Here is a 27,678-nt window from a genome sequence, read left to right on the forward strand (position 1 = left end):
CAAAATCTCTGTGAAAGTACGTTTGAACTCTTATGTTAAAAAATCACAGAATCACAGAATCACAGAATTGATCTCCAGAGATCATCGAGTCCAACCTCCCTGCCAAAGCAGGTTCCCTACACCAGGTAAGTAATACTACCATGATTGATATTTGCTTAGCTGATTTGTGAATAAATTGTCTCACTTGATACAAACTTTTTATTCAGTTAAAAAAAAAAAAAAACAACAACAAAAAACACAAGATATGATGGTGTGTATTAAAAAAAAAAAAAAAAAAAGACAAAGTCTCATGTTCCCAGGACCTATGTTCTATGACCTCATGTTCTGTTATTCAAAACTTTTGCTTTATCCCATCCTTCCAATGCTTTGCTGGACTCATTCTGCTTTTAGTGCAGCAAAACACACGGTTTCTTTCAGAACCACAGTTAACAAGAATGATGACATTATGCTAACAAGCTTTTAAACAAGAGTGTTATAAAACCTGTAAAACCATTCCAGGGTAACTTTAGCATTAGAGTATCACTCTTTGTAGTCAGTTCCCAGTAGAACAAATAATGTTTTTCTCCTTGATATTAGCTTTCATTTGATTGACCAAAAACTCTAAAACCAGTCATTATTTACATATAGATTGAAAGACAGGGAAGCTAAGTTCCAAAGACAGGAAAAAACAGCAATAGAACATGCCACTTTAGATTCTGAATATTGAAGCATATATTGTGCATTGTTCCTTTGACCACTAGACATAGTCCCACATGTTCATATTTTTTGACATTTTAAAGAAGAGGTCTGGGGGATAAGAGAAGAAAAAATGTCTCAGCTCCAAAAGGATGTATCAGAGAACAACATGCCTTTGGAAGGAAACATTAAAATGAAAAGAGTTGTCCTACAGTTTGTTTTGTGTGTCAGAAAATGAAGAAAAATTATTTTAAATGGCATAGAAGCATCCTGCTCTTACCTTGTTCTGTTGTTATTGTTTGTTGGTTAGTTGTTTAGTTTTCCTTTCCAGATTTCAAATAAGGCAGCCAAATTAACAGAAGTGCAGTCATAAAGGCGAGACAATGTGGTTTGCTGTATTCCTTCAAATCTGATTTTAGCCTGTTTGAATTTTTTGTGTACAAACATGCTTCCCATTTTCCCAAAGGTGAAGAATGCAGTCTCTGCACACAGACTTTCCATTGCATGGCCAGATAGAAATCTAACATGTCAGCTGCACTTGCATTTTAAATGACTGCATGTATTCAGTTATATGAAAGGGAAGTTTGATATTAAACAAATGTCAGCCTGTGTAAGTGGAAGGATTTGTTATTTTTTATGGAGATCTTTTTGGCTGAAGTCTTTTCTCAAAGTTTTACCATCACAAATGTGCAGGTGTTATTTGCTGGCTTTCACTGTGGAACAGAATAAGCAATCACCCAAATTAAATTGTTAAACATTTTGGAGGGCCTTTCCCTAGAAAAATATATTAGAGCTCCTGATTCCCTCCTCTCCAAAAGGAAAATAGTTACTCAAACTATCCAAAGGGAAAGGATTTCCTAATCTTTAACTGGTAATGCTCTCAAATAGCAAAGGAGAAAAGCTCAGTGTTAAACACAACAACACAACTGTAAACCGAGCCATGTCTCTTCAAAGACGTTTGTTTCTGTTATGACTTGTGACTCCAAATTCTGGTCCAGAACACAATGAATTGCAATTTTTTTTTTTTTTTTCCTGTGTGTGTGTGTGTGTGTGTGTGTGTGTGACTATAGAAATACAGTGAGTTTACCTACTTCCCATGCAGAATAAAGCTCTCACCATTTCTCAAATAATTCATTTTACATAAGATTTTTATTAGCCAGATAAACTCTTAGGTCAGTTTATCAAAGATACATAAAACAGCTTTGGGCTTTATCAGTATTATAGAGACTAATTCTGAAGACATTAATAAATATTTTATCTTTAATTTATGGTTTATTATTGACTGAAAGATTCTGTTTTTCAAAGAAGACATACCTTTTGGAATACTGTTTGTACTCTTCTAAAGTGAATGGATGTTTCAGAAAAATAGCTGATAAATGTGAGTGTCTCTGAGAGGGAAAATATTCAATCAAATGAAAAGAGATAAATATTCAGTTGTGTACATATATTTTCTTTTTAATACTTTTCCACCTATGTTACAATTTCAACATATAAAATTATTTAAATTTAGAAATCATACATTGATTCAGGATAAAATTTTGCATTTACATTGATCTTCTATTGCCTTCAGTACTATTTTTGTAATTAAAACATTTCTCTCAATATTGCTTCACAACTCACAGTTGTTTAGATAATTAACTCGTCTTATAGCATTCCATATCATTATCTGTGCCTCATTATCAGTTTCATTGTTAATGGAAATATTTCTCAAATTAACAAGATTTGAAAAACATGTATCTTGTGTACTGTGGTAAGAAGTTAATAATCTTTCTTAAAAATTCTCATAATATGTGACAGTACTGGCTTCTGTCATAGCTTAGATGAGATTACCAACTGGCAAACGGGGTAGACACATATATGCATAAGGGGTTTTGCTCAAATTGATTGGATTACCATCCAGTCTGATGTCCTCAAGAGCCCTGCGTACATAAGTGAAATCTCTCATTTTGCAGAAAGTATCTTCGTGCATCTCTTGAATGTTGTTGTTCTAAAAAAAAAGGAAGTCCAAAATGTCTGTTAGAATAGTGGCTTGAAAATAAATTTTTAGTCTTTGAAGAAAAAGCTATTGATATATTTGCAGTGTCTAGGGAGATAATAAAATTTAAGATTGTGGCTACAAGTCCTCAGCTGAGAAATCTCCTAAGCAGAGGTAAAAACTTTTGTCTGGTGCAGAGTTTCAGAAGTGAATAACTTAAACAATATAACTAACCAAGGAAGGTTTTGCAGCAGGGGCCTGGTAGAAAAATAGAGCATTATCATTTTGAGATTCATAATGAACAGCCTTATTAATGCAACTTGGAATCAGCATAGGACAGTCCAAAAGTCACAGAACATAAATTACCATCATAACAGCTTGATGTGCCTCAACCTGTAAAGGCACAAATCTGGAATTTGATCTGTGATAAATTACTTTCCCCCCAGGCCCTCTCACATTTGCTTAATCCACATCTGTACACATACAGGGAAAATTATATGTTTTAGAGTTTATTCCTTTGATGTAAATTCCTCTTATATACCTTTTCTTTACCGAGCTTTCATTCCTTAAATGACCTGTTATGAATAGTGAATTGCTTGAATCCAAGACTGTCTGGAAATTAGAACTAAAAAAGTCACCTCTTAAATTGAGGATTGGCTGAAAATTATTCCTTATTACTTTATTAGTCAGAAACTGGTGCGGAAAGAATACTAGCTTTGGTCTGTAACACATAGCACTGAATTCATTCTAGCATTTTATATTTGAAAAATATTGCATTACAAAATCTAATAATTTTTAACTGAACTAAATTTTAGTTATTTCAAATACTGCAATAATTAGTTAATTTTATGTCTCCAATAGTTTATTTGGGTCAAGTACTTAGACTTTTGGATAAAGAAGAAAGAAAACAAGATAATATTCACACTTCAGTTTCACTTGCTATAATTAACATGATATATAGTACTACTACTTTGTAGCCAGCCTACCTGAAGATGAAGAGCTTGGAGACTTTCAGGGAGTGGCAGTGGAACATGATCCAAGTTATTGTCAGTGATGTAAAGATGCTGTAATTCATGCAGATCCTAGAAGATGAAGAGTGAAAGCAGGTGAGGATGTTAAAATATTCTTGAAAATCTTTAGCAAGTAAATTTGAAATCTATCACTGTGATTATCTCTATTGAAAACTAACTACTTTTGCTTCAGCATTATATGGATGAAAAGGCAGAAAATCAAAGACAGTTAAGAACTTTCATTTGCACAGGCTGAAAGCAACTTCTGTTAAAGATTAACTGTTTGGATAAAAATAAAGGAAAAACATCTTTGAAATGTCTTTAATTAGAAACTTCATTTCAATGATGTTGAAAAACGAAAATACTGCCTCTACCAGTTATGCAGAAAGGCTTCCCTATTTTGTCTGTTTTCTTGTTTTTGTGGTAAACTTATTCAATTTTGCTTACTTACTGATGTTTAAAAGATTTTAACAACAGAAGAAATGCTTAATCTAAGAATAAAATTCTCATTCGATTTGAAAAGCTAAATAATTTTATCCACCATTTAGTAGAAGCAGCAGCTTCATCTGGTGATTATAACAATAACAAGATATAAACTTGGCTAGGTCAATAAAACTCAGTAGAATTCTCTCATTTTTCTTCTTCTGTTACACACCAGAGTTATCATAGTACCTAACTTCTTGCTTGAGTACAGTGTTTTTTGTTTAATTCTTTTCAGCAGGGATTTTTGAGACGTCAGAGTGAAGGTGCTTGGTAAATATGGAAGAGAAGAGCTGAGAGTTCCTCATGCAGTATATAAAAGAAATAGGTGCTAGGCCAGAGTCTCAACTTCCGGGCTGATTTTTGTTCATCATTCCTACTCTCAGTACCTTCCTATTGGGCTAGGCAAAAACGTCTGGTTCAATAACTGGTTGCTATTGGTTGCTTCCCTTATAAGCTATTTTCCAAAGGAGGAGTTCAGACACAGATGGTTACAAGTAGCTTCCCAGAGGCTGTTGGATGGTCCACACAAGCCAAGTCTATTGTATGAAGCTAGTTATATTCTCTTTGGTGTTTACAATACAGGCTAATGACTTCAGATTTTACATGCAAGTAGAGATACATGGCTGCTTCTCTCCCCCAAAATTTCTGAGGAAGAGTGATCACTTAGAGGTTCCAATTTCAAGATGGGAAGAAAGTATATTCATTTAATGATCCACTTTAGCACATTCCCATGTAGATATAAAGCAGAGTAGTTTTGAAGCTGTAGCATCCATAGCTTTTCTGTGCCCTCTTGTCTGCTTATAAGGAGATAAGGGAGCTTTCTGGAACCTGTCCTCCCTGTGTTTTGTCAGCAGTGTGGATGATTGGCTTGTAGATACAGTATGCCATCATATGTTTTGTCTGGATCTTCATTAAAAAAAAGAAAAAATAGGGCTTTAATGTTCAGCTGGTAGTGTTCATTCATCTTATTCCATTTCTATTGCTTGCCTGGCAGTCAGCACAGTAGCAGTGACCATAACCTCAACAGCTTTACTACTGCAGGAGAGATATTAAGGCTACTTTTCAGACCACATCCTACTTCATTTTCGAGAGAGGAAGAAAGGATTTTCCTGTGAAACCTGGACTTACTTTAAATGCCTCATTACGGATTCCCTTGCGACCAAGCCTGTTGTTACTAATATCAATGAAAGTCAAGGTAGATGGCAGCTTGGGAAGTTGCCTTATCCTGTTGTCACGGAGCACAAGTTCCCGAAGTTGGGGCAATCTCCGGAAGGCATCTTCGTGGATCTCTGATATTAGATTTGCAGTCAAATCAATCCTTTTTAAGTTATCTGGCAGAGAAACAAGATGCAATAAGCATTTCAGAATGTATTTCTTGAAACTTAAAAAAAAAAAAAAAAAGCACACAGCCTGTTTAAGTTACAGGTGAAGAGTTTTGAATCAGGTACGTTTGCAACTCTGAAGGTAATTCCTTCTATTTATTTCCATGGAAATGCCAACAGAACAGATAATTCACATCTAATGTTTCTAGCAAAAGGGATCAAAATCTCCCTTTCAACCTGTTTAAAAATTTTTGTATCATTCATCATACATCTTTCAGTAAAAGAAGACAGTAATTGTTAAATTTACATTTGTTCTGGAAATATTTTGAATTATTATCTTTAAAAAAAAATGTTTAAAAGGAAATAAAAATCTCTTCCACCTGGTTCCACACTATTGTCACCATTTTCCTACTGGAATGTAACGTAAGAAATTGTATATGTTGTTTTTTCTAAAATACCTTCAAACATTTTTTCCAGTTGAAAAAAATATTAGAAAATGAAACTTACTTTAAACAGAACATATAAATATCAATGTATTGATATGCATTGCCTTGAACTTTAAGTAAGTCAGTTTATCTGTGGCTTAATTATAATTTTTATCCAGAATGTTTTTCATCATTAATCATTAATCATTATTTTATTTAACATTTATTTAACTTTTTTTTTCCATTGTGCTGTCTTTAATTTTTTTATTTAGGCTTAAATAACTTTTAGCTTTTCTAAGTTTTTATTACCCTTGTTTTATTTGTAAATGGAAAATGTGTCCCTTCCCAGCTTTCATCTTACTATGCTGGCCAATTCAAGCTCATACAGTTTGCTTTTATAGAGAATCTTTTATTCCCTTTAATTAGTTCAGTAGCCTTTTTTTTTTTTTTTTTTTTTTTGACAGTGATTCAACATTTTTCAGCATTAAATCTATAAGCATTTGTTACACAAAATTAGTCTAAAACACAAAACAGAGAAAGTGGCTTGATCATCAGACTGTGTACTAAGTGTAAAAATCATGTGTCTTCAAGATGGATCAAGTAAGAAACTGGAAAATTGAAGCTTTCCAGATTACTAATTTTGGCCACTCAGGATATTGAATTAGATTTTTTCATTTACTGAAGAATTTCCTAGATAGTTCTGGAGTAAATCTATCTAAATCTACCTAGGAAAATGGTACATTCTGATATGCTGCAGATATTCCATTAGTGGTTTTTTTGTTTGTTTTTCTATCTTTCTAAACTTTATTGCAGGTAACAGCAAAAACACAGATGAACTTTATTATTTTAGTAATTCAGCATTTTGACAATATTGGAAATACTGATCTCTAAGCAAAGCAAACCACTTTTCTATGTGCGTTTATATGTATAACCTTACTAGCATCAAACATAATGTGTAATGAATCACAGTGCCAGGAAGAACAGAAAATAAAGATATTTGGAAAAATAGTATTTTCCATACTTAAGTTAGCAAAGTCATTTTTGTTTATCTTCCTGATTCGGTTGTAGCGTGAGTAGAAATACATGGTTTTCTTAGGCAGTGGTGGAACAGCATCCAGCTCGTGGTCATCACAGTAGACTGTTGTTCCTAAGCACGTACACAAAAGGCAAGTGGGAAGGCCTGTGAAAGAATTTAGAAGAGAACTGACGTTACAAAAAATGTCCAAAAGGAAATGTAAAATAATACAATGAAATACTCGCCTAACCATAAAAAGGACTTTATTGATGCTAAAGGTAAGTCATATTCCATCTTGATCACCACAGCATATAATTACAACAAAGTGATTAAGTTCTGCCTTTACTTTTTTTTTTTCCTAACTATGTCTTTTGGAAGGGCTTTTAACATATTTCTTAGGATACTGTGTGTGCCAGGCTATAGCAATAGAATATTATGTGGCAGCAGCAGCCAAAGTTCAGTTTAACCCTAATCTAGCAAAAGTTCATTTCCTTCTAGAAGGGAAAATTAACAGCAAATGACTGAAACTTAAAATGATTTCCTAAATCTGTTTCTGTAAATAGTATTTCTAAGTAATGTGAGGGAAGTTAATATTTTCAGAGCTACAGAGAACTTTAATTTTTTATTTAGGAACTTTTTATTTAGATTTAATGATTCAGAAATTTAATGTCAGGAAAAAAGGTATCTTTATATCAGTTGGAGTTAAGGTAGTTTGAAGACTGTGTTAACAAAATAGTTACCACCAGAATGAAAATGAAGAAGCAAGCCATTTCTTCCTAATCATATAACTGTATGAAGACAGTGAAATCAGGTGTTTCTCTTATTATACTATTCAAATCTTGTGAGAATTCTGACATCAATTGGATGTTCTGAATACTATTTTGTGCAGATAAAGTTGCTAGTCGCTATGAGTTTTCCATTTTTGATACATTCTTTGAGTACTGGTATAAATCATAGAATCACAGAATCACAGAATCATAGAATCATAGAATCATAGAATCACAGAATCATAGAATCATAGAATGGCCTGGGTTGAAAAGGACCACAATGATCATCTAGTTTCAACCTCCCTGCTGTGTGCAGGGTCGCCAACCACCAGACCAGGCTGCCCAGAGCCACATCCAGCCTGGCCTTGAATGCCTCCAGGGATGGGGCATCCACAGCCTCCTTGGGCAACCTGTTCCAGTGTGTCAGCACCCTCTGAGTGAAAAACTTCCTTCTAATATCTAACCTAAATCTTCCCTATCTCAGTTTAAAACCATTCCCCCTTGTCCTATCACTATAAACCTATGTAAACAGTTGTTCCCCCTCCTGTTTGTATGCTCCCTTCAAGTACTGGAAGGACACAATTAGGTCTCCCCTGTTTCTCATCTTTTACTGCCATAGAAATATTCCTGTGTTTCATGTTTCTTCCCTTTTTGTAGCAGATAGCTGGTTGTTCTAAAGTGGTGGTTAGTTATAAAGTAGTAGCATAATTAATGAGTATGGAAATATTATTCTTGCAGATGAGATTTTCTCCCAGACCAGATGTAGAAGATTTGCCTTCTTAATCCATGCCAGTTACCAACAATAAACAGTAACTAGCTGAAGGACAAGCTATACATGTGGTGTCTTTTCAGGCAAAATTAAAGATTAAAGATGGCCAGAATACTCTTTTGTTTCTTAACATCTACTTGGGTAACTAAGAATAACATTTCTGTAGAGATTAAACTCTTATTTCTAGTTTCCCTAACTTCTTTCAAAGGGTGGTTTAAACTAGCTACAGGGAGAAAACAAATTGTCATACCTTGAATCATTCCAACAATTCTAAATGAAGACCTAAATGAATGCAAAGTTGAGAATGGCTGATTTTATTCTTTGAAATATTGCAACATAGTACAGGAAGAGCATTTCTTCTTATGTCCCATTTGAAGGACTTGTACTTATCACTTTCTCTAGAGTAGGCTAAAAAAGGATAAGGGTAGGGTAAGGACTCAAAAATATGTCAAAAAGATAAATGAACTTGGCTTGATGTCCTGGGCTTTGTAATCTTCTGTCCAGTGTGAAGCCAAGAACAGCAGCAAAATTTGAGAGGAAAATACGTTGCTGAAAAAAGTAAAGGCATCAAGTAATCTTATTTGATATGTTACAGCCCCTGGTCTCACCCAGGCATCTCTTCACTTAATGCACTAGTTGTTTTACATTCAGTGCTCAAAAACTCTGATAGATGAAGTATTCATCATATGTAATATGTATGTGAAATGTTATTCTAACTTCCTAAAGTTTTAAAAATTGAAGGAAGTTGTGAGGGTTTTTCAGGATTCTCCTGGGAAATTGTCATTTCCACTTCTGTTTGTTTTGGCATATGTATAATGTTTTTGTCTGGTCAGTGTTCACTATTAATAGGAAAAAAAAACAGACTAAGACATTATTCATTTCTCCTCATCAGACACACACAATTTTAGAAGCATGAGCTTTTCTTTTCATTTACCTTCCATGGCACTCAGGTATGTTTTTAAGCATGGTAAAAAATATTTAGGCTTTTTCTGTTGTGTGTTGATCACTATACAACACAGACTCATCACAGACATGAATAACTACAGTAGTCTTCAACTATGGGTTTAGAGTAACTACTAGTAAATCCTAATTATTAACATCACAATCTTGTGTGAGAAAGGGACAGATTATGTTTTGCAATTTTAATTTGTCTGTGATATGTGGGAAGCTCTTCTTCAGAATCAGATCAAAAAATTAGTTACACTGGAAATTTCTAAACTGTTCCTCTTTCTAGAGTTCCTAATTTTTTATGGTCAATTCTTCACTTTTTTTTTTTTTTTTTTTTTTTTTGTATGAAGATATTATCAAAATCATTTAATAAGCATAGTTAATAATGTTATTGGAATCTAAGTCAGTAAAAATGTGGCGGCAGCATTTCTGAGCTTCTAAATTTTTTTTTAAGTAAAAAAAAATTGAAAAATGTTTTAATTGATTCAGAGCCATTTTCATAGGAAACAGCATGGAAACCCTTTGACTAAGCATGTATCTGACTTCAAGGCATTCAAGATAGGCCACAATATACCTCTGCAATAACAGAGGTGCAGAAATGGTATATCTGATGGGAGTAAGTTGAGGTAGACGTTCATAAGTAGGCAAAGTGGGCTCACTCAAAAGCAATGCTCCGCATGTGAATCTTGTTGTTCTTTCATACTAACCATCTTGAGTTTGGGGCACAAGAACCCCAGACCCTTGTGCGGAAGATCCATCAATTATTTTTGGCGTTGATGCTTCTTCCTCAGCTTCCTCTGTCAGTGGTGCAGAAGAATAACTCTCTTGAATTATAGAAGGTATTGCAGTCCCAATCTCTGTCTGGGAAAAAAATTAAGAGAGAAATGTTACTGTTTACTTCCACTGGCAGCTGTTTGTCTTCTAGTTACTTACAGTCTGCCAGTAGAGGTCACGTAAGTTCTGAAGTTCAGTGCTCAAGCTGCATTTTATCAGGCAGCGATAGTGAATTTTGGTGGTGTGTAAACAAATCATAAAACTTCAGCATGCTTATTCTCTTTTTATCTTAATTTTTAAATGTGCTGTGCACACGAATGCAAGCTGCATATTTTTCATTAATAAGAACATGTACTAACAAAATACTTTTATCCGCTTTATTTAAACACATCATTTTTCTGATAAAGCTGGACATGCTCTGTGTGACAATGAATTAAAATTTGCTGTGAAGCATCTAAAATATGCCTGCCATTTATCCATGATAGTGGTAATTGGATCAGCATAAATTCAAATTCACTGTAGCTATGAAGCCACTATTATTGTTTTAAAAACAGTAACTTACTTTTAAAAAGTTATTATTCAAGAATTCTGCAGTTTAAGTGAATGCAGTACTTACTAACATGTCATGAGTATTTTTGTCAAAATTTGTTCTTAATGTAAATAACTGAGCACCCTAATTAGCTTTGTTCATTTGTGGGCGTGTTTTGTAAGAGGAAGAATTAAAAATGCAAAAAAAAAGTTATTAGATAAAATACTGATTTAGAAAAATTCTGTAAAATTTGTCAGATCTCTTTGCAGAACAAGAAATTATTTTTTCTTCTTTAAATCCTGTACTGAATATAATTAAGATATTTAGTCAATTTTAATGTGATAATTCTAAAAATGATATGATTTTGCTATAGGGCAACTTCAAAATAAAATAATGAAATGTGGGAATTTTCTCATGTCACATCATCTCTCATAAAAACAGTGTTGCAGATTCACCAAGCTTGTTGCTGAAGAGGCCCACATTTGCAAAGAGGCAGTGCAGTTTCCTGTAATCACCCAAATGCTAAGAATGCACTGTAGTTATCTAACCTTTGCATTTTGCTTTACTGCTGTATCTTGATTTCCCCATGTTCGAGCCCCTCAGGCTCTCCTTTGAAAATCCACTTATTTTTTAGATCCAGAACAATGAATTAGGGTTCTTATGGTGCTTTGCACATTGAAGTGCTGTTTAAATGTTAGTTAATGTATACTACTCTTGGGTTGCTGCACCCCAGTGCTGCAGTTAACATTCCTTAGAGTCTATCTAAAGGAGAATATCAAAAGGAGGATTTTTATCTCAGTACCTCCATCTTGCACAAAGGCACTCAAACATAAAGTTAAACTTTATGAAGCATTTTCCTTCACTGCAGCTTTCTAGCACGACATGATAGAGCTGTTGAATCCTGAGTTTCTCACCTGGCAACATCTCATACTTCTAGATCATTACCCCTTTACTGCTAGCTTTGCTGTCCCACTGGAGAACTGGTTGTTCAAGTTGCTCACACTCATGTCCATAAATTGTAGTTGTAAAGGCCAATAAAAGATGTAGATTTCATCCATACAGGACAGGTCCTCAGGAATTTTTAAAATTAGGTTTCTATTTAGACTACATAAGTTAGAAGAAATAGCACACATGAAATGCTAGGTCTCGGACTCAAGCATGAATAATGCCTTTGCTACATTTTAATGCCTATATGAATTAGATTTGGACTGAATAGGCTTTAGGGTCTCTGTTTATTCCCTAGTTACATCACTATAGGCCATATTTACAGATAAATATGTGCTGATTTAGTTATTAGGATCATAATTTTGTAGAATGCATGGTCATCGAGTGAGCAAAATGAACTCGAGATGAACTGTGACTGAGTAACCTGTTGGTGTAAATAGGAGTGAGGCTGTACCTTGCTCCTTTGTGTAGACAAATACAAAATGTTCCCATCTGTAGCACTAACAGTAAGAAGCTTAAGAAGGAATGGACTTGTGGACAAATCTAAAGAAGACTTTGGGAACAAAGGAAATGGGACAGATGTTCTCTGAATGGAGAAAGCCTAGAGGGAGAGATACATTCCAGACTTTTATTGACCCAGGCTTGCACTGCACTAAAGTACTTGCACATGCTGTCTACTTCTTCACCAGAGGACGTCAGTTAAGAGTCCCTGACCTGAATAAAATCCATAGATTTTGAGACCTATTAACAGCTTTATGTACATCTTTTGAGACAGTTCTACAGAAAACAACATTCTGGACAAAAGCATTTTCAAGAGAGGATTTGTAAATAGATCTAGGAAAATGTTCCTTTCACTCGTCACAGGATTTGAATCATCTGCACTATCTTTCTCTGAACATTTGAGGGTTTACTTTATGATATTTGAGATCACAGTTTTCTTTCTCTGCCTTTTGCTGTTCAGCTACTCTTAGCTCTTTAGTCACTGTAGTTGTTGGGTATCAAGGCAGAGATGCTAACTTCTAATAATTCTGCTTCTGGATTGTTTTTTCTCACTCTTCTGTTACAGGATATGATCTCATTTTGGGGATGCATAGATAAACGTCTGCCCACATTTCTTCTAGAGAAATTATTCCAAGCAGCTCACATTAATATCTGTTCGATCTCTTGAATCTGTTGTCACCATCGTAAAAAAAAACCCACCAACTATTACAAGGAATGCTATGACATTGCCATTTTTGCACTAGTAATAGGAGTCCCAGAACATGAGCAGTATTTGCTTGCTGTACATAGACTGGACTTGAACCAGTAACCTAGAGATAACAGTCTGTTTCCCATTATTGGTCATCTGATCCATATAGTTTTCTATTTTCCACATATTTGATAAATCATACAAGACTGTAACAAGACAAAGATGTTTCTTTGACTGTATATTGTACAGAATAATCTTTTGTCTTCCAGATGTTTGTTGCTTTTTTTGGCAACACACACTTTACAAAAAAAATAGAAATATTTTTAGATCATTTTATGAGATTATTCTCTTCTTCAATTTTTTTTTGTTTTCTTTTGTATTTCCTTTGCTATTCTAAATAATATATTTAAAAAAAAAAATACAAAGCAAGATTAATATTCTAGAGATTAAGGATATTTCTCTTTGCCAATATATACAGGCCTTCAAATCATAATTAGCCTTTAAAGACAGACATAATAATGTCATAAGAGAACAGTGAAAAACAATCACATCACATCAAACGACATGATATGAAGATATTCTACTCTGCCTTTGGAATCAATTGAGAGATTTAGTGAATATCAATACCAGTATTAGCTACAAAGCATGCTGTAAGCAGAGTAATATGTTTCTCAAGATGTCACTAAATATTCATGAAATATTTTTTTCCTCTTATATTTATTGAGTGTCACTGTAATTGAAAATGAAACTCTTCAATGTGGATGACCAATTCAGAGGCACTTTCAGATCAGGAAGTTAAGAAAAATCAAAAGCAAAGAAATCTGAACATACTGAATGAGTGACAAAACAGAACTGGTGAAAACCTAGTCATGTAAACAGTCACCCACGGGCTAGACAACTAGTATAAGCTGGCCTCCTATCACAGTCAACAGAGAAAGAAAAGAACATCTGAAGAGCTCCTGCCATCAACTCAAAACAGATTTTGCAGGTATTTATCACTCATCATTTCCTGAAAAAGAGGAAAAAATTGTAAAGGTTTAAAGATTAGAAGAGGCTCAGGAAGCTGAAATGTGAAAAGGAAAAAAAAAAGCATGATGAAAGAATGTTTGTGGGGTAGTAGTCAGCAGTGATGGAACAGACTGGAAATGCAGATGAGTAACGTACATTAGGACCATGGATCCACATAAGCTGTACAATGAACAGAAATACAGAATGCAAAGGAATTCAGTGAGGGAAATGTCAAGGCCTGAAGCCATCACTCGCCACATTTTATTTCTGAGGTTTTGTCTATTGTTTAATGTCTACAAAACACTTCAATAGCTTCTAGGGTCAAGATTGATGTATTTCATGTAATAAGTTTAAATCTACAGGAGAATCTCATGTGTGCCTTGTCTCAGTTATCTTTTACTGCAGAAAATATGCTTAAAAACACAAGCAGAAGTTCATAACTTAAAAAGAGACATTATCATTTTCTTGCACAGAACTATAGAAATAGCAGTTAAATTGGGGAAAGTAGTGTAATAAAACTTACTGTGAGAATCTGGGGAGAGGAAGATAACAACATTTACAATTTACAAGATTTCTAAATAAACTGATTTTACCTATTCACATTCATTCTCTCAGATGTTAGCTATATGCACGTTTACACTGGTATATCTTGTATTCTATAACTTTTTTTTTTCCTGCCAGATACTGGTAAGATAGAGTCTTCACTGAGAAGACATCTATTCTTCAATGTGCAGGACCATCAATTTTGGTGTAAACAACACATTTTTCTATTTTGCTCCTGAGAACAGTGTTCTGGAAATTATACTGCCAGGCTTAGCATCCCTTATCAATCCTTTTATGTTTTTGTTTTGTTTTGTTTTTGTTTTTTGTTTTTGTTTTTTTTTTAATATTTTGTTGTTTCTATTGGATTTTACACACATATATATACATACATATTTATATGTATAAATATATATACATATACTTCAGTCAGCCCAATCAGTGTATATGAACTTGTAATCCAGTTCTTTAGAAATTAATTTTCATGGCTTCTGCCTTGGAAAATGTATATAGTGTCTGAGTCTCTTTTCATTAATCTTGGAAAATAAATAGCCTTTTTATCATCCTGACCACATAGCATCCTAAAACATCTTGTATTTAAAGCAAGTGTAGCTGTGTCATGTCTGATTATAGCTGAGTAAAAATATTCATGTTGCGCAGCGTTGGAACAGGGATTTTAGTTACAAATTCTGTTGTCTGAAAATGCAGAAATTCCATATAAATGGAGCTAATCAGGATTTCCATCGGTATTAATTAAGCTAAAGTCTCACTGTAGCACTGTTTGAAATTACAGATTTCTAACACGCTGGTTTGAAAGCTATGTAATCCTTAAGCAAGCCTAGAGCAGACATTATTCTTTGGAATAGAGCTGAAATTTTGGAAGACAAATTGCAGAGAAATACCATGCCAGTTTTAGAAATCAGAAAAGGGCTCTTTGAATCATTAAAAGGTACATCAGAGCTGAAAACTAATCTCAACTACTTAATGAAGACTACCACAGCAGTTCTTGCTGATCCAAGCCACAAAGTGAACATACACAGTCAGTTAAACAAACTTGGAGATCACTCAGCCTGCTGGAGTTTCTACCAGGAATGTTGTCAACCCACAGAAGCAACTTCAGTTTGACTTTCAGCTACCTGTAGAGGAGAGTTCAGCATCTCAAGCATATTTTCTCATGTATTGCAGTCAGATCAGGCACTGCTGGAGCTGAACATGCTTTTGCTCAGTTCATCAGCCTAGCTTTTCCTAAACGCACTGTGATTTCTTTGAGTACACTCCAACAAAACATTGTTAGGAACATGAACAGAAAAGGATTCGCTCCACATAACTTCAGATGTTGAATTAAAATATCCTGTTCAGCAACTTAAACTACTTGTGTAGATAGGCAAAAAAGAATCACCTCCTGAGGGTGGTTCAGCTCAACTTCCTGAGATGCCTTTCCATCTTTCTTTGGATGTGCAGGAGACAATGTGGAAGCAGTAATATCTTTCACCGGACATCAAAGTCTGGTGTCACATCTATTCTTCATCTCATTTCTATAGCTTACAATGCTAAGATATTTCATCTGATTTGATCCAGACTGGTATATGCATGTAGCCCAGCCACCGTGATACAGATATAATGCTCACAAGCTGTTGCATCTTCAGAACTAGAAAAATTTCTAGCAGCTTAGGTATGTCTTCACAGAGTGGACTGTTAGTGTAAAATCAGCTGACAGCCATTTAGTGACAGGTCTAGAACAAGAACATGAGGCAAAGGAGAAAGTGCAGAGGACATTCAACCAAGACAGCATATATCTATTATTAGCCTGCCAATGTTGGCATCGTAAAAATCTCTGTTCCAGGAGACTTCCTAGCTACCAAATGAAGGGGAGAGGAGAGCATGGATGAGATGCTGAAACAAAGCCAGAGGCTATCCGAAGAGGGAAAATTCATGATAGAATGGGAACAAACCAAAGAAAATATGATTATGTAGCCTAATTAGTGATGAACTGAGACTTTCAAAGGATCATTTGTGTACCATGTATTAGAAAATCACTGTACATGAACAAAGATAGAGACAAAAGAGGAGACTCAGAGCAAAACCACAGCCCTCTGTTCTGAGCTGTATACCAGAGCATGTTCTGGACTCTAAACACCAGGAATTTTTCTTTGAATTCTATAGCTTGTTTTGACTCACTCTAAAATGTTTCTTATCTTAAATGTTTTTTAAATGGGATAGAGGTCCACATTAAAAGCTTGCTTGTATTCAGAAAAAAAAAAGACATACAGCTATGTATAGAAATTTGGAAATCTGGGTTAATTTTATCGAATATCTGTATTCTCATGTCACAATCCATATTAGTAGGAAAGATACACATCCGTTCTTTCTGGAAGAGGTCGTAAGGCTGGATGTCTGGAGAAAAATGCTTAAGTGCTCAAGTATATCAAGGTAGCAAGCATCTATTGTAAAAGATGTAATCTAACTCGAGTTTCGGCTCTCATCTCTCACACAGGAATTTCAAGGCTGGTGATAGTTATGCTTAAGTAATGAGCTCAAGCTGGACCAATTTTGTGCCTTCAGGCTAGGACAACTACTACACCGATGATTTCACTGTTTGAGGCAGGAGAAGGATTGCAGTTTATTAGTTCTCTTAAAGTAGTGGTAACTGGTGTTATGACTATTTTCAGTGTTTTAGGTATTTAAGATTATTTTAGCCATTATACTTAATCTTTATAACTTTTTGTGTAGATAATTAGGAGAGACTAGCTCTTCTTGGACTATTGTACTAGAACTTCCTTCCAGCACTTGAAGGTACCTTATGAGCAGAAGAATAATTTTTACATGATCTGATAGTGATAGGACAAGGGGGGGATGGCTGGAAATGTCAAGCCTTTGTGGAGGTATCCACACAGAAGCATATAGAATCAGTTATGAACAACTGAGTGAAAGTAAGAGCTGTATTCAAAGTTCAAATAGAACATTGACTAAATGGGATAAAGCTCCAAATGGTGAACTTAATTCCCTTATTAACTATATAGTTATTTTACTTCTACATTAGTTGTGCCAATTCATAAGCTTTTTTAAAGTCTATATGATGTATACCCACTTTTAAGTCTCTAGCTTTATCTACAAAGCTACATAGTCATAAAAAAGCAGTGCAAGCTTCCTTCAACACTGAATATGGGTAAGAGGGAATTCTTGCACAAGTAACAGCCATCTTCATTTCTGTTACGGTAACAGCAGCAATCCTTTGTGTGCATATGTGGATACATTTATGTGAATGTGTATTTATGACTCATGTTCTTTTCTTTGAGCAGGTTTGTGAACTTTCTATTAGTAGTTTGATTCAAATTCAATACACAAATGCAATTTTAGATATTAGGTTTTTTTACAGTCCTTATTTCTAATTTTCTTCTGGATCCATACTACCCAGCTCATGTATTCTGTGTACACAGACATGGATCCTCTTTTTTTTTTGCTGCTCATTTAATGCTAGGTTAGCTTTCTCCCTTCTCAGCCTCACCGGTACCAATGAAATAGAGAGCATTATTTTTCTTCTGTCCATGTCTTTTCAATTTCTATTTTCTGTCATAAGTTTTCCTAAGTGAAGGAAAATGGACTGGTTAAATGTAATAGGCAGTGTAATCAAAAGCGTGTAATATGATTTTATTAAACCTTATTAGCTAATGCACATAGGAATATCTATGCATAATTTATTTGTCTCATATCCAAACAGCGTTTTAGTTTCAAAGAGGGAAGAACTTCTGTTAGTACAAACAAGAAGTTACACAACAGTCTCTTTGATAGACTGACTTCATCATATCCATTTTAAGGAATGAAATCAGTACACATTTGCAGAGCAGTTGGGACAATGAAGACATAGTCTTGACTGGGGCCTTTGGATCCCATTGTGACATAAATATTCATTGAAAATAATAAACAAAAAAATTGCTATGAAGGAAAGGGACAGTACAAAGCATGTTTATGCAGATGTAACTGTCAGCTAAAACCAGTACAAAGCTTGTAGATAATTTTACACTGACATATCTTTGCAGTCTTTCTCCTCCAGGACCTTGACATTTCAATCTTGGTAAAAGGTTTGTATTCTGATTTTCTTTTGTTGTTGTTGTTATTTTTTGATTGCTGTTGCTCTTTTGTGCGTGTGTGTATGTGTGTGCGTTGTCTTTTTGCCTTTATCTGCAATTGTTACTGTTCTCCTTAAAGTCTTTATAAGTTTTCTTTCTGATTGATGTGTTAGTAAGGTTTTGCTGGCAACAAATGTCCTTTGGCAGCAAAGTCTTGGCTTGAACTTTCATGTTTCAGTAACCTAGACACTTAAAAACCACAGATTTTGTAGCTCAGTTTTGATCTAATACATGCCAATGCACAACTTTGATTCAGGATTCTGTACAATCCTGTAATTCCCAGCTGTAAGCAATTTCCCCTTGCAAAATCTTTGTACTAAAAATGTGTTCCATGTACATTTATTGTATACAATGAAAAGAATGCAAGAAATTACAAGCTTATTTTAGCAGGCATTGATAGAGAACCTCTGATTTCCACTGTTAACTTTTCAAAACTCAGTATAAGAATTATAGAACAGTGACTCTTCTGTCACTGTTAGCTAACTTTATTAAATTAAAATTTCAGAACTCAGACAGACATAGGTACCTTAAGTCTATATGAAGTTATATGAGTAAAATAGGTATCCCAAAAGAGAGGATGAGTTTAAGATGCAACACCTAATTTTAACCAGATAGAATGAGAGATAGGATCACCCCCCCCCCCCCTAATTACTTGTAGGTCTGTCAATTTGGTGATTGCACATTCAGCGACTGATTACAGGACACATTGGGTAGCATTCTGGAAAGGGTATAACTGACACAGGTACTTTAGTTCAATTCTTTGACATTCACAAGGACCTAATGCCCTTGAAATAAGCAGAAGCAACTCATCTGAAGTCCTAGTGCAAATTTGACCCATAGACCATCTGAAAATCAGTTGGAAGTATGAGCCTGGAAAAGCTTGAATTTATCCAGTTAGTCTAAAAATGTGTTAGGAAAAGTTTGAACTTCTGTGAATCTAAAAATCTGTTATGTAGAATGATTTATGTTTGCAAAGAACTGAAGAGAGCAACAACAGATAATATTTCTTCAGTTTTTCAGGTTTCCAGAAAGCTAAAGCATTGTTTGGAGGTCTCTAAAGCAAAATGCAAATCAGGTCCTAAAGAGTTACTGCGCACCATTTGGATCGAACAAAGGCCTCCTATTTGTATGTGCCTCTGTGGTATTGCTCATCATTTAAGCTATGCATAATAAAATCTAACCCATGACCTTCAAAAAATACTGAGTTCTATACACAGGGCTGCACGCAGAGACGCGTAGTTTGCATCTTCATGATAAGCTGTAACTTACATGATTTGAGAAGTCATAAAATCATAAAACGGCTTGGGTTGGAAGGGAGCTCAAGGATCATCAAGTTCCAACCCACTGCTGCAGGCAGGGTTGCCAGCTGCAACATCAAGTACTAGATCAGGCTGCCAAGGGCCCCATCCAACCTGGCCTTGAACACCTCCAGGGACGAGGCATCGACAACCTCTCTGGGCTGTCTGTGCTAGCAGTTCACCACCCTCTCAGTGAAAATCAAATGTGTTGTTTATAAAACATGAGTGATGACAACAATGTTTAGAGTATCTGAATGATAACTGGCTTAAAAGTCAATTAAAGCTTTCTGATTTCTGTAACACTGACCACCCTGAGCTCTCCTTTGGGCTTTGGGAACTATGAATGCTTAGGCTTCTTTAGGGTGGTACATGGGAAAATGAATGTAAGCAAAGGATTTTGGCAAAAGATCTGGGAAAAAACAGCTCTCACAGGGAGGTCCGTCCATTCATCCTTAAAGTAACATTCCTTCCAGCTGCTATGATTGATGACCTTCACTTGGAGAATTTTAAGAAGACTGGATAAAGAGCTCAGCAATGGGAGAAAAGCCTACTTTGGAAAAGTTTACAAGACAAAATAAATATTTTTGATGTCTTGTTTCTATTCCATGTTTCCCTAAATATAGCAAACTGAGATAGGATCTGTTTTATCTTGTTTGTTATAATATTGATCATTTTGAATTTCCTTTCAGCTGGAAGAGAGTCACAGGAGACTTACCTTATTTCTATGTGTCCCTCAGAAACTTGAAGAGGGGCCATACAAACAATAGTATCATAGCATGTCATAGGGAGACCAGAAGACAGTTGCACTTAGCATTCAGGACATTACTGAGAAATCTATAGGACTGATACATTCTCAGGAACAAAAGGCATAGAAACTCAGAGTTATCGCTCTCTAAAATGAAGCACAAATATCCCGTGATTTAAAGTTGAAGGTGAATTTTTCAAGGAAGAAAGCACAGATGAAAGAGCTTTGAATCTGCATGGCACGGGGAAGTGGATCAAAGACAAAATCATTTTTCTAGTCCAAAGTTCTTCACAGTCCATCTTAGATTAGAAAATGTATTTCCTCTAAACTGTGAGGTTCTGATCCTAATGCAGACGTTGAGATGATATTTATCATTCCAGTTTCCTAGTTTTGAAATACATTTATCTGTAAATTTTGCCTCTTTTTCCTTTGATTTTAATGCTGCTACCTTGATCTCACTTTGATGAAACACTAGCTACTGTCTTTCTCAGTGCAATCATGAATCACTAAGAGGAGCACATTTTCATGAATTATGTACTGTTATGTAAGAAACTACTAAAATACTATATGTAATTAAAAAAAAAAAAAAAAGTCAAAAACAGAAACAAAAACAAAGCAACCACACAAAATTACCCTTATTATCTAACTAGCATTTTTCACTTATCTTCTATTATGAATATCCTCTTTCCTCTCAGTGCTGTATCATACAGTGCTTATATCACCTTCATGGAACTTTTGCCCATGGCTACGAAGCAGTGAGATTAGCACTAATGCAGCTTTTTAGCAACACAGAGAAATACAAGAATCTAGAAGAGAGCATTAAGCTTAACAGATTGAGTCTTGTCTTCTACAGGCCACACTACCTCAGAATATGGCAGAATTTCAACAGTTCTTCTTCAGTAATATTTCTTCCATTCTTGTTTTTCAGTTCAAGCTCTTTCCCTTTTCCTTTCTCACTTCCTTTTATTCACTTTCCTAACAGAAATAGTAATAACTACCTTTTATAGCCCAAAATACTTATATTTAACATATTTGTTATTGAAAAAGAACCTCAGGTAACAGTATTTCACAACCTCATTTTCAGGGGGAATCCTGCACGTCCTATATCAGCTGCTTCAGTCTCTCATCTGGACAAATAAATCACTGGGACAATCTCTATCACAACTTGCAACAAAGTGAGGAGACCTGGGGGACTCTCCTACCTGATCACACATACGCAAATGAATTGGGAAAAAATTCAGCCACATTTTTAGAGTGGAGGAAATACGAACTGACAACAGTGTATTATTAGCACAAAGAATTGACTGTTGATCAACAAAAGACAATAACATGAGCAGATTTGTCTGCTGTATGTTTTCATGGCCAACAAAAGTCATCTGTAGCTGTCACAGTTATGTACTTTAAAAGAACGGAAAAATGAAAAGTTCTCATTACCTCTAATTGGTCAGATTGCTCATTTTCAGCATAGACAAATGGGTGAGGCAGTTCTCCAAGTGAAACATCATAGAACTCAGAATCATAAGTTACAGGGTCAGTGATAGGTACAGCTCCAACAGACTCAAAGATAAAAAATCCCAGAAAAATATTTATGAACGTCTTCATTCTGCTATTTTTTTTCCTGAAAGAGAAGAAAATGAACAAAATGTAACTAATATGATAATTGTAAGTAATCCATGAAAGTTTAATCTCAGAAATACACTGCTTCTTTTCATGCAGCAATGATTTTGATGCTCATATTTATTCACAATGTCTCAAAGGTTTATTTTGGATCAGAGAATTTCTGCAGATGGCTTTGGTCATACTGACATTTAGCTAATAAAGGAAGGACCTACTGATTTTTGTTGTATCAGAATGGTATAAAAATAAACTGACCTCAGTGAGAAGACATCTAAGGGGTAAAGAAAGTTTGTATAATTATCTTTATTCCTTTTCATCTATATTTTACTATTTCAAATGTATCACTAGAAAGAGCTTTTGAGGAAGCCAAGGCTCAGTTATTATTTTTTAATCTATCACAATAAATCATACTTTGAAATGTCCAGTGTAATTTTGTCTTTCTCCTCTACAAAATCTATTCAAAAACATTAGGACCTCTTTCCTTGCTGTCTTCAGATGAGCATAATCAAGGCACTTTTTCACCCAATAGCTGTTCTGACATAGTGTCATTTTAAGTTGTTCAAAGGATGTGGCATATTTGGAATGTCTCTTCTGCAAAGGTCTGGGGAGCAAAATCAGAAATAGTCTATTTTCTTCCCAGCCCTATTATTGACAGTAGCCTTAATTCTTTCATTATCCAATCAACATAATTTTTAAAGTAGTAAGAAATTACATTGGGGTGCTGTCATCTGTTCTCCTTGGAGGATAGAACTTCAAAATCAATTACCACATTTTAAAAAGCTCTGTATTTTACTAAAAGGGTATAAGATTCACACTTAAATATCAGCCTTAAATATCAGTCTTCACATATTCCCTGTTCTTTGTAAGTTATGTCTAACACGCGGGGTCTATTCAACATTTTTTACTTACATCATAATATATTCACTGCTTCCACTAATTTCACCAAAAGGGCAGATTTTGATAATGAGCAGTACATATCTAATAAACTTCTGTACTTCTGTTGTAATCCCATAATACAAGTATTTCATATAAAATTATAGCAATTTAAAGTAGATTAAGTATAAGAAACGTGTGAGACAGTTTTTGGAATGCATGCTAAGCGACAACCTGAATTTTAGTGATCTGAAAAGAGGTCTTTATGAAGCTGGTTTAGGCATGAGGATATGAAATTCCTCTGGGGATGGCCAGCAACACAAGGCATTCATTTTTCCCTCATGTGCTTTATTCAAAAAGACTTTTCAGTTGCTGCTGGGAGAAGCTAGCGCAAGATTAGCTTGTCTTTGAGCAGACTTAGTTGAATTGCACCTTTCAGTATTAGCTTATAAGATTACTAAAGGTTTCCTGCTTCACTACAGTAAAATAAAATAAAATACATCCACGCGTACTTGAAACATACTTGAATATTCTTGTTCTTTTTTCCAGTTTTGTATTTTCTGCTATTCTTCATAGAAATGTTTCTGGTCTTACTTTTTTCTGACATGTCATTTAACTCAAATGATCAAACTACAAAGGATATTATATACTAACCCCAAAATATAATAATAACATACTGAGTGTAATTTTTTTTTTCTCTGAGCAAACAAATCCTGAATATTCATTATTCAAAATCATTTACATTTCACTTTTCCTAAAAATAAAAGGTTTTAAATGACATATTTAATATACACCATTTTGCATAAGTGCACAAAAGCAGTAAATACAGTGTTAATCTCCTTGGAAAATACTGCTATTTATGTACACTATTAGTATCTGCTCTAACCTACAGAGTTTGTATGTCTCTGTACTTCCCTTCTGTGCAATATATTGGAACATCCTGTAATGATATTGGCATCTGCAGTAGCTGTAAGATCAAATATTTTGATGAAGATTATGCACTCCTCTAACAGGAAGGAACTAAGACATATCCAGAGAAAAACATAGTCTCCTCTACCTGCAGCCTTAAAATCAGCAATTTGTGCAATAAAATCAAACAAATGCTATAAAAATATTTCCAACCTTAAAAATCCAATTAACTTTTCTAAGAAATAAGTACCAAAACTTACCTTTTGCTTCCAATCTCTCAAATGGTATGGAGTTACTCAGAATGCAGAGCCAGTGGTATTAGACCCTGACCAATGACAGTGGCATTCTGGGGCTGTGGGAGGTAGTACAGCTTCTATCCTCAATGGGGGACTTCAGCTCAGAGAGTTTCTCTGACTTTGAACACCTTTACGTTTGATTTTGCAGAATTTAATTTGAGCAAGGTCAAACAAAGGTTTATTGTAAGCAAATGGCATTTATTCCACATCACTGCTTTTTATTCCTTCCCCTAAAACTTCTCATTGCTCCTACCAGTATCTTTATAAATCTGATTAAAAAGTAGTAGTTTTATTTTTGTTCAATTCATCCATTATAGATTTTATAATAACAGGAAGGACGCAGAACAGAAATGCAATGCATGATCAACACTCAGTGATATATGATATTTTAATACATTAAAATCTCTGCAATAAAATGCAGAGATGTTGATACTTAATTACTTGATTGCTCTCTCAGTAGGCAAATGTAAACAACAAGCATAAAATAAAAGGAAATCTAAGTAAGCTCTAAGAAAATCAATACAGAACCCGTGTGATTTTGAAACAATGCCCAATTTAGTTTGAATTAAGACATAGTAGTTTCATCAAAGCTGGGAGAGATCTTCTAGATTTACACAAGGGGAATAACTTAAGTAATTTCTTACCTATGAGTAAACATATTGTTATTCCAAATAGTCAACACTCTCAATTGTGTGCTGGAAACAATTTTTTTAGGTGCTCTGATCATCTAAAAATATGCGTTTCCTACCTTCCAAAATCAAGAACAAATTGGATAGTAGATGGAATATTTTTTCCTATGGCATATTTTTTGCATGTGATAATATTTAATTTATTTCAATCTGCTATGGGTAATATGTATTTAGAGGATTTTTTTTTCTCTAAGTACTTCTGAGACAATACTTAAAGGACCCACTCTTTCCCATGTTTTTCTTCTGCAGCCTACCTAGGTTACCTTCAGTACAGCCTTTGACTCTGTCCCCCACAGTATCTTCCTTGAGAAGCTAGCAGCTCATGACTTGGACATGATTGGTACTCTTCACTGCATTAAAGACTGGCTGGATGATGGACCCAGAGAGCAGTGGTGAATGGAATTAAATCCAGCTGCTGTCCAGTCATAAGTGGTGTTCCTCAGTGGCCAGTACTGGGGCCTATCCTTTTACTGTATTTTTGATGATCCGGACAAGGAGATTGAGTGCACTCTCAGTAAGTTTGCAGATGACACCACACTGGGAGGTAGTGTTGATCTGCCTAAGTGTGGGAAGGTCCTACAGAGGCATTTGGATTGGCTGATCTCTGGGCTGAGGCCAATGGGATGAAGTTCAACAAAACCAAGTGTCGAGTACTCCACTTTGGCCACAATAATCCCATGCACTGCTACAGACTTGGGGCAGAGAGGCTTGCAAGTGGCACAGAGCAAAAGGATCTGGGAGTGCTGGTCAACACCTGGCTGAACATGAACCAGAAGTGTGTCTAGGTGGCCAACAAGGCCAGTGGCATTCTGGTTTGTATCAGGAATATTGTAGCCAGCAGGACAACAGAGGTGATCATTCCTCTGTACTTGGCACTGGTAAGGCCTCACTTCAAGCACTGTCTTCAGTTTTCTGCCCCTCACTACAAGAAAGACATTGACACCTTGGAAGATGCTCAGAGAAGGGTAGCACAGCTTTGAAGGATCTGGAGCACAAGACTTACAGGGAGTGACTCAGGGAACAGGGATTATTTAGTCTGTAGAAAAGGAGGCTCAGGGAGATCTTACTGCTCTATGCAATAATCTGAAAGGAGTTTGTAGCATATGGGGGTCAGCCTTTTCTCCCAGATAATTAGTGATAGGATGAGATGTAATGGCTTGAAGTTGCACCATGGGAGGTTCAGGCATTGGAACAGGCTACCAGAGGAGGTGGTGATGTCATCCCTGGAGGTGTTAAAGAGACATGTAGAGATGGCCCTGAGAGACATCATTATTGACCATGGTGCTGATGCTCTGATGGTTGGACTAGACAATCTTAGAGGTCTTTTCCAACTTTAATGATTTTATGATTCTGTAAAGGATGATACCACTTAACATATATGAACTGCTATAATATACTGCAAGTGATAAATATATACTGTAGTAGTGTGTACTTTATTGCACCAGTATATTTTTTTCTACTTGATTCTGTGTTTATTTTTTTATTATTGCCATTTTGTACAATAAACAACAACTCTTCAGATCTTCTTTGTCATTTCTCCATCTCTTCTTTTAAATGTACATCCGAATACTCCCAGTGTTCCATGGAAACAGCTGGGAAAAGCCAAAATATATTCCTTACCTTTGAAGGAATATAGTGTTAATGTAAAAGACTCTAATGTATTAAGGAAACCTGATTCCTTTTGTTTTAAATAATTTCCTCATCATTTTGTTTTTCAACTAAAAAGACCAACCTATAAGCCCAAATTTGTATGCAATACTCAAAGCATGTTAAAAATTTTAAGCCATCTCTTAATAGTTTGAATGTCCACTGGCCTAGGCAATCTAAGAAATTTGAAAAGATTTAGCAGATAGATCAAATGACCTGTAGAAGAATAACAAATCTGTCAGCAAATAGGCAAGATATTTTAGGACAAATGAAATGTTACTTAGTATTATTTGCTGTCTTGGCAACTGAGTGAAGCCCTGCAGTGCCTTACACTACTATAACTACTCCTAGATGACAGGAAGGTTCAGCTTAATATGATTCCTATCAAAAGGTGGGCCTTGAACCGTTACATCCAATAATTTCCTTCTTGAAAACTCCTTCCCATAGTAAGTGCTGTGGGAACACCACACTACTGAGTCCTGTTGCAGCTTTTATTCTGGTCAGTAGTTTTAAACTCAAAGTACTGTGATTTACTCCTGAAACTAATGACCTAGTTACTTTCAGAGCCCAAGTATACTTCTTGGAGGCCACATAACAAATAGCTATAGCTTCTGCAAGAAAATGCATCCTAGTGGTTCCCCATAATCAAGTAATGAACATTATCTGACTTCTAAGTGTTTTATTTTCTTCTGTACTTCTGTACTTGGTCTTTTAAAAGATGTAATTTCTAAATGCTCATTCTAAATAAGTCTTTCTCATTTACAAAAAGTATTGTACAAAAGACTTCAATCTTGTATCCTTTGTTGAAGGAAAATTCTTATCTAAAACAACTTCTTCAGTTCTACACTCATGTTTATTTTCTCAGTTCTTTACACAAATAAATTGATTCTTACACTGTGGCCTAGGGCCTGAAGCTTTTGGCAATTTTGGTCTATAGGTTTTGTTTTATTAAGACCAAAACTATTCAAACCACTTTAGTTTCTGGATCTTACCATAATCGTGATTTTCATGGCTTACTATTTTCCCATTTCTGCTAAAATACAATATACTTTGCTAGCTTTGTTTTTGCAAAAACAAGGAGGCCAGTAAGCAAATAAAATGAA

The 27,678-nt window shown here is 35.1% G+C and overlaps 1 protein-coding gene across 1 annotated transcript in view; it reads right to left on the bottom strand.

Annotated features, from left to right (window-relative positions):
- Positions 1-1,916: 1,916 nt before the first annotated feature.
- EPYC (epiphycan) overlaps positions 1,917-27,678 on the bottom strand; it is a 32,737-nt gene continuing 6,975 nt past the window's right edge. Inside the window, exons 2-7 of the mRNA XM_031600016.2 lie at positions 21,979-22,162; positions 10,097-10,250; positions 6,912-7,070; positions 5,272-5,474; positions 3,637-3,732; positions 1,917-2,662 (exon numbers count right to left, since the gene is read on the bottom strand). Of these exons, the coding sequence (XP_031455876.1) occupies positions 2,492-2,662; positions 3,637-3,732; positions 5,272-5,474; positions 6,912-7,070; positions 10,097-10,250; positions 21,979-22,146 (951 nt within the window). The 5' untranslated portion in view covers positions 22,147-22,162 and the 3' untranslated portion in view covers positions 1,917-2,491. The remainder of the gene's footprint in view (positions 2,663-3,636; positions 3,733-5,271; positions 5,475-6,911; positions 7,071-10,096; positions 10,251-21,978; positions 22,163-27,678) is intronic.

Source organism: Phasianus colchicus, chromosome 1, assembly GCF_987193195.1.
Source record: "Phasianus colchicus chromosome 1, bPhaCol1.hap1.1, whole genome shotgun sequence".
Taxonomy (NCBI): Eukaryota; Metazoa; Chordata; class Aves; order Galliformes; family Phasianidae; genus Phasianus; species Phasianus colchicus.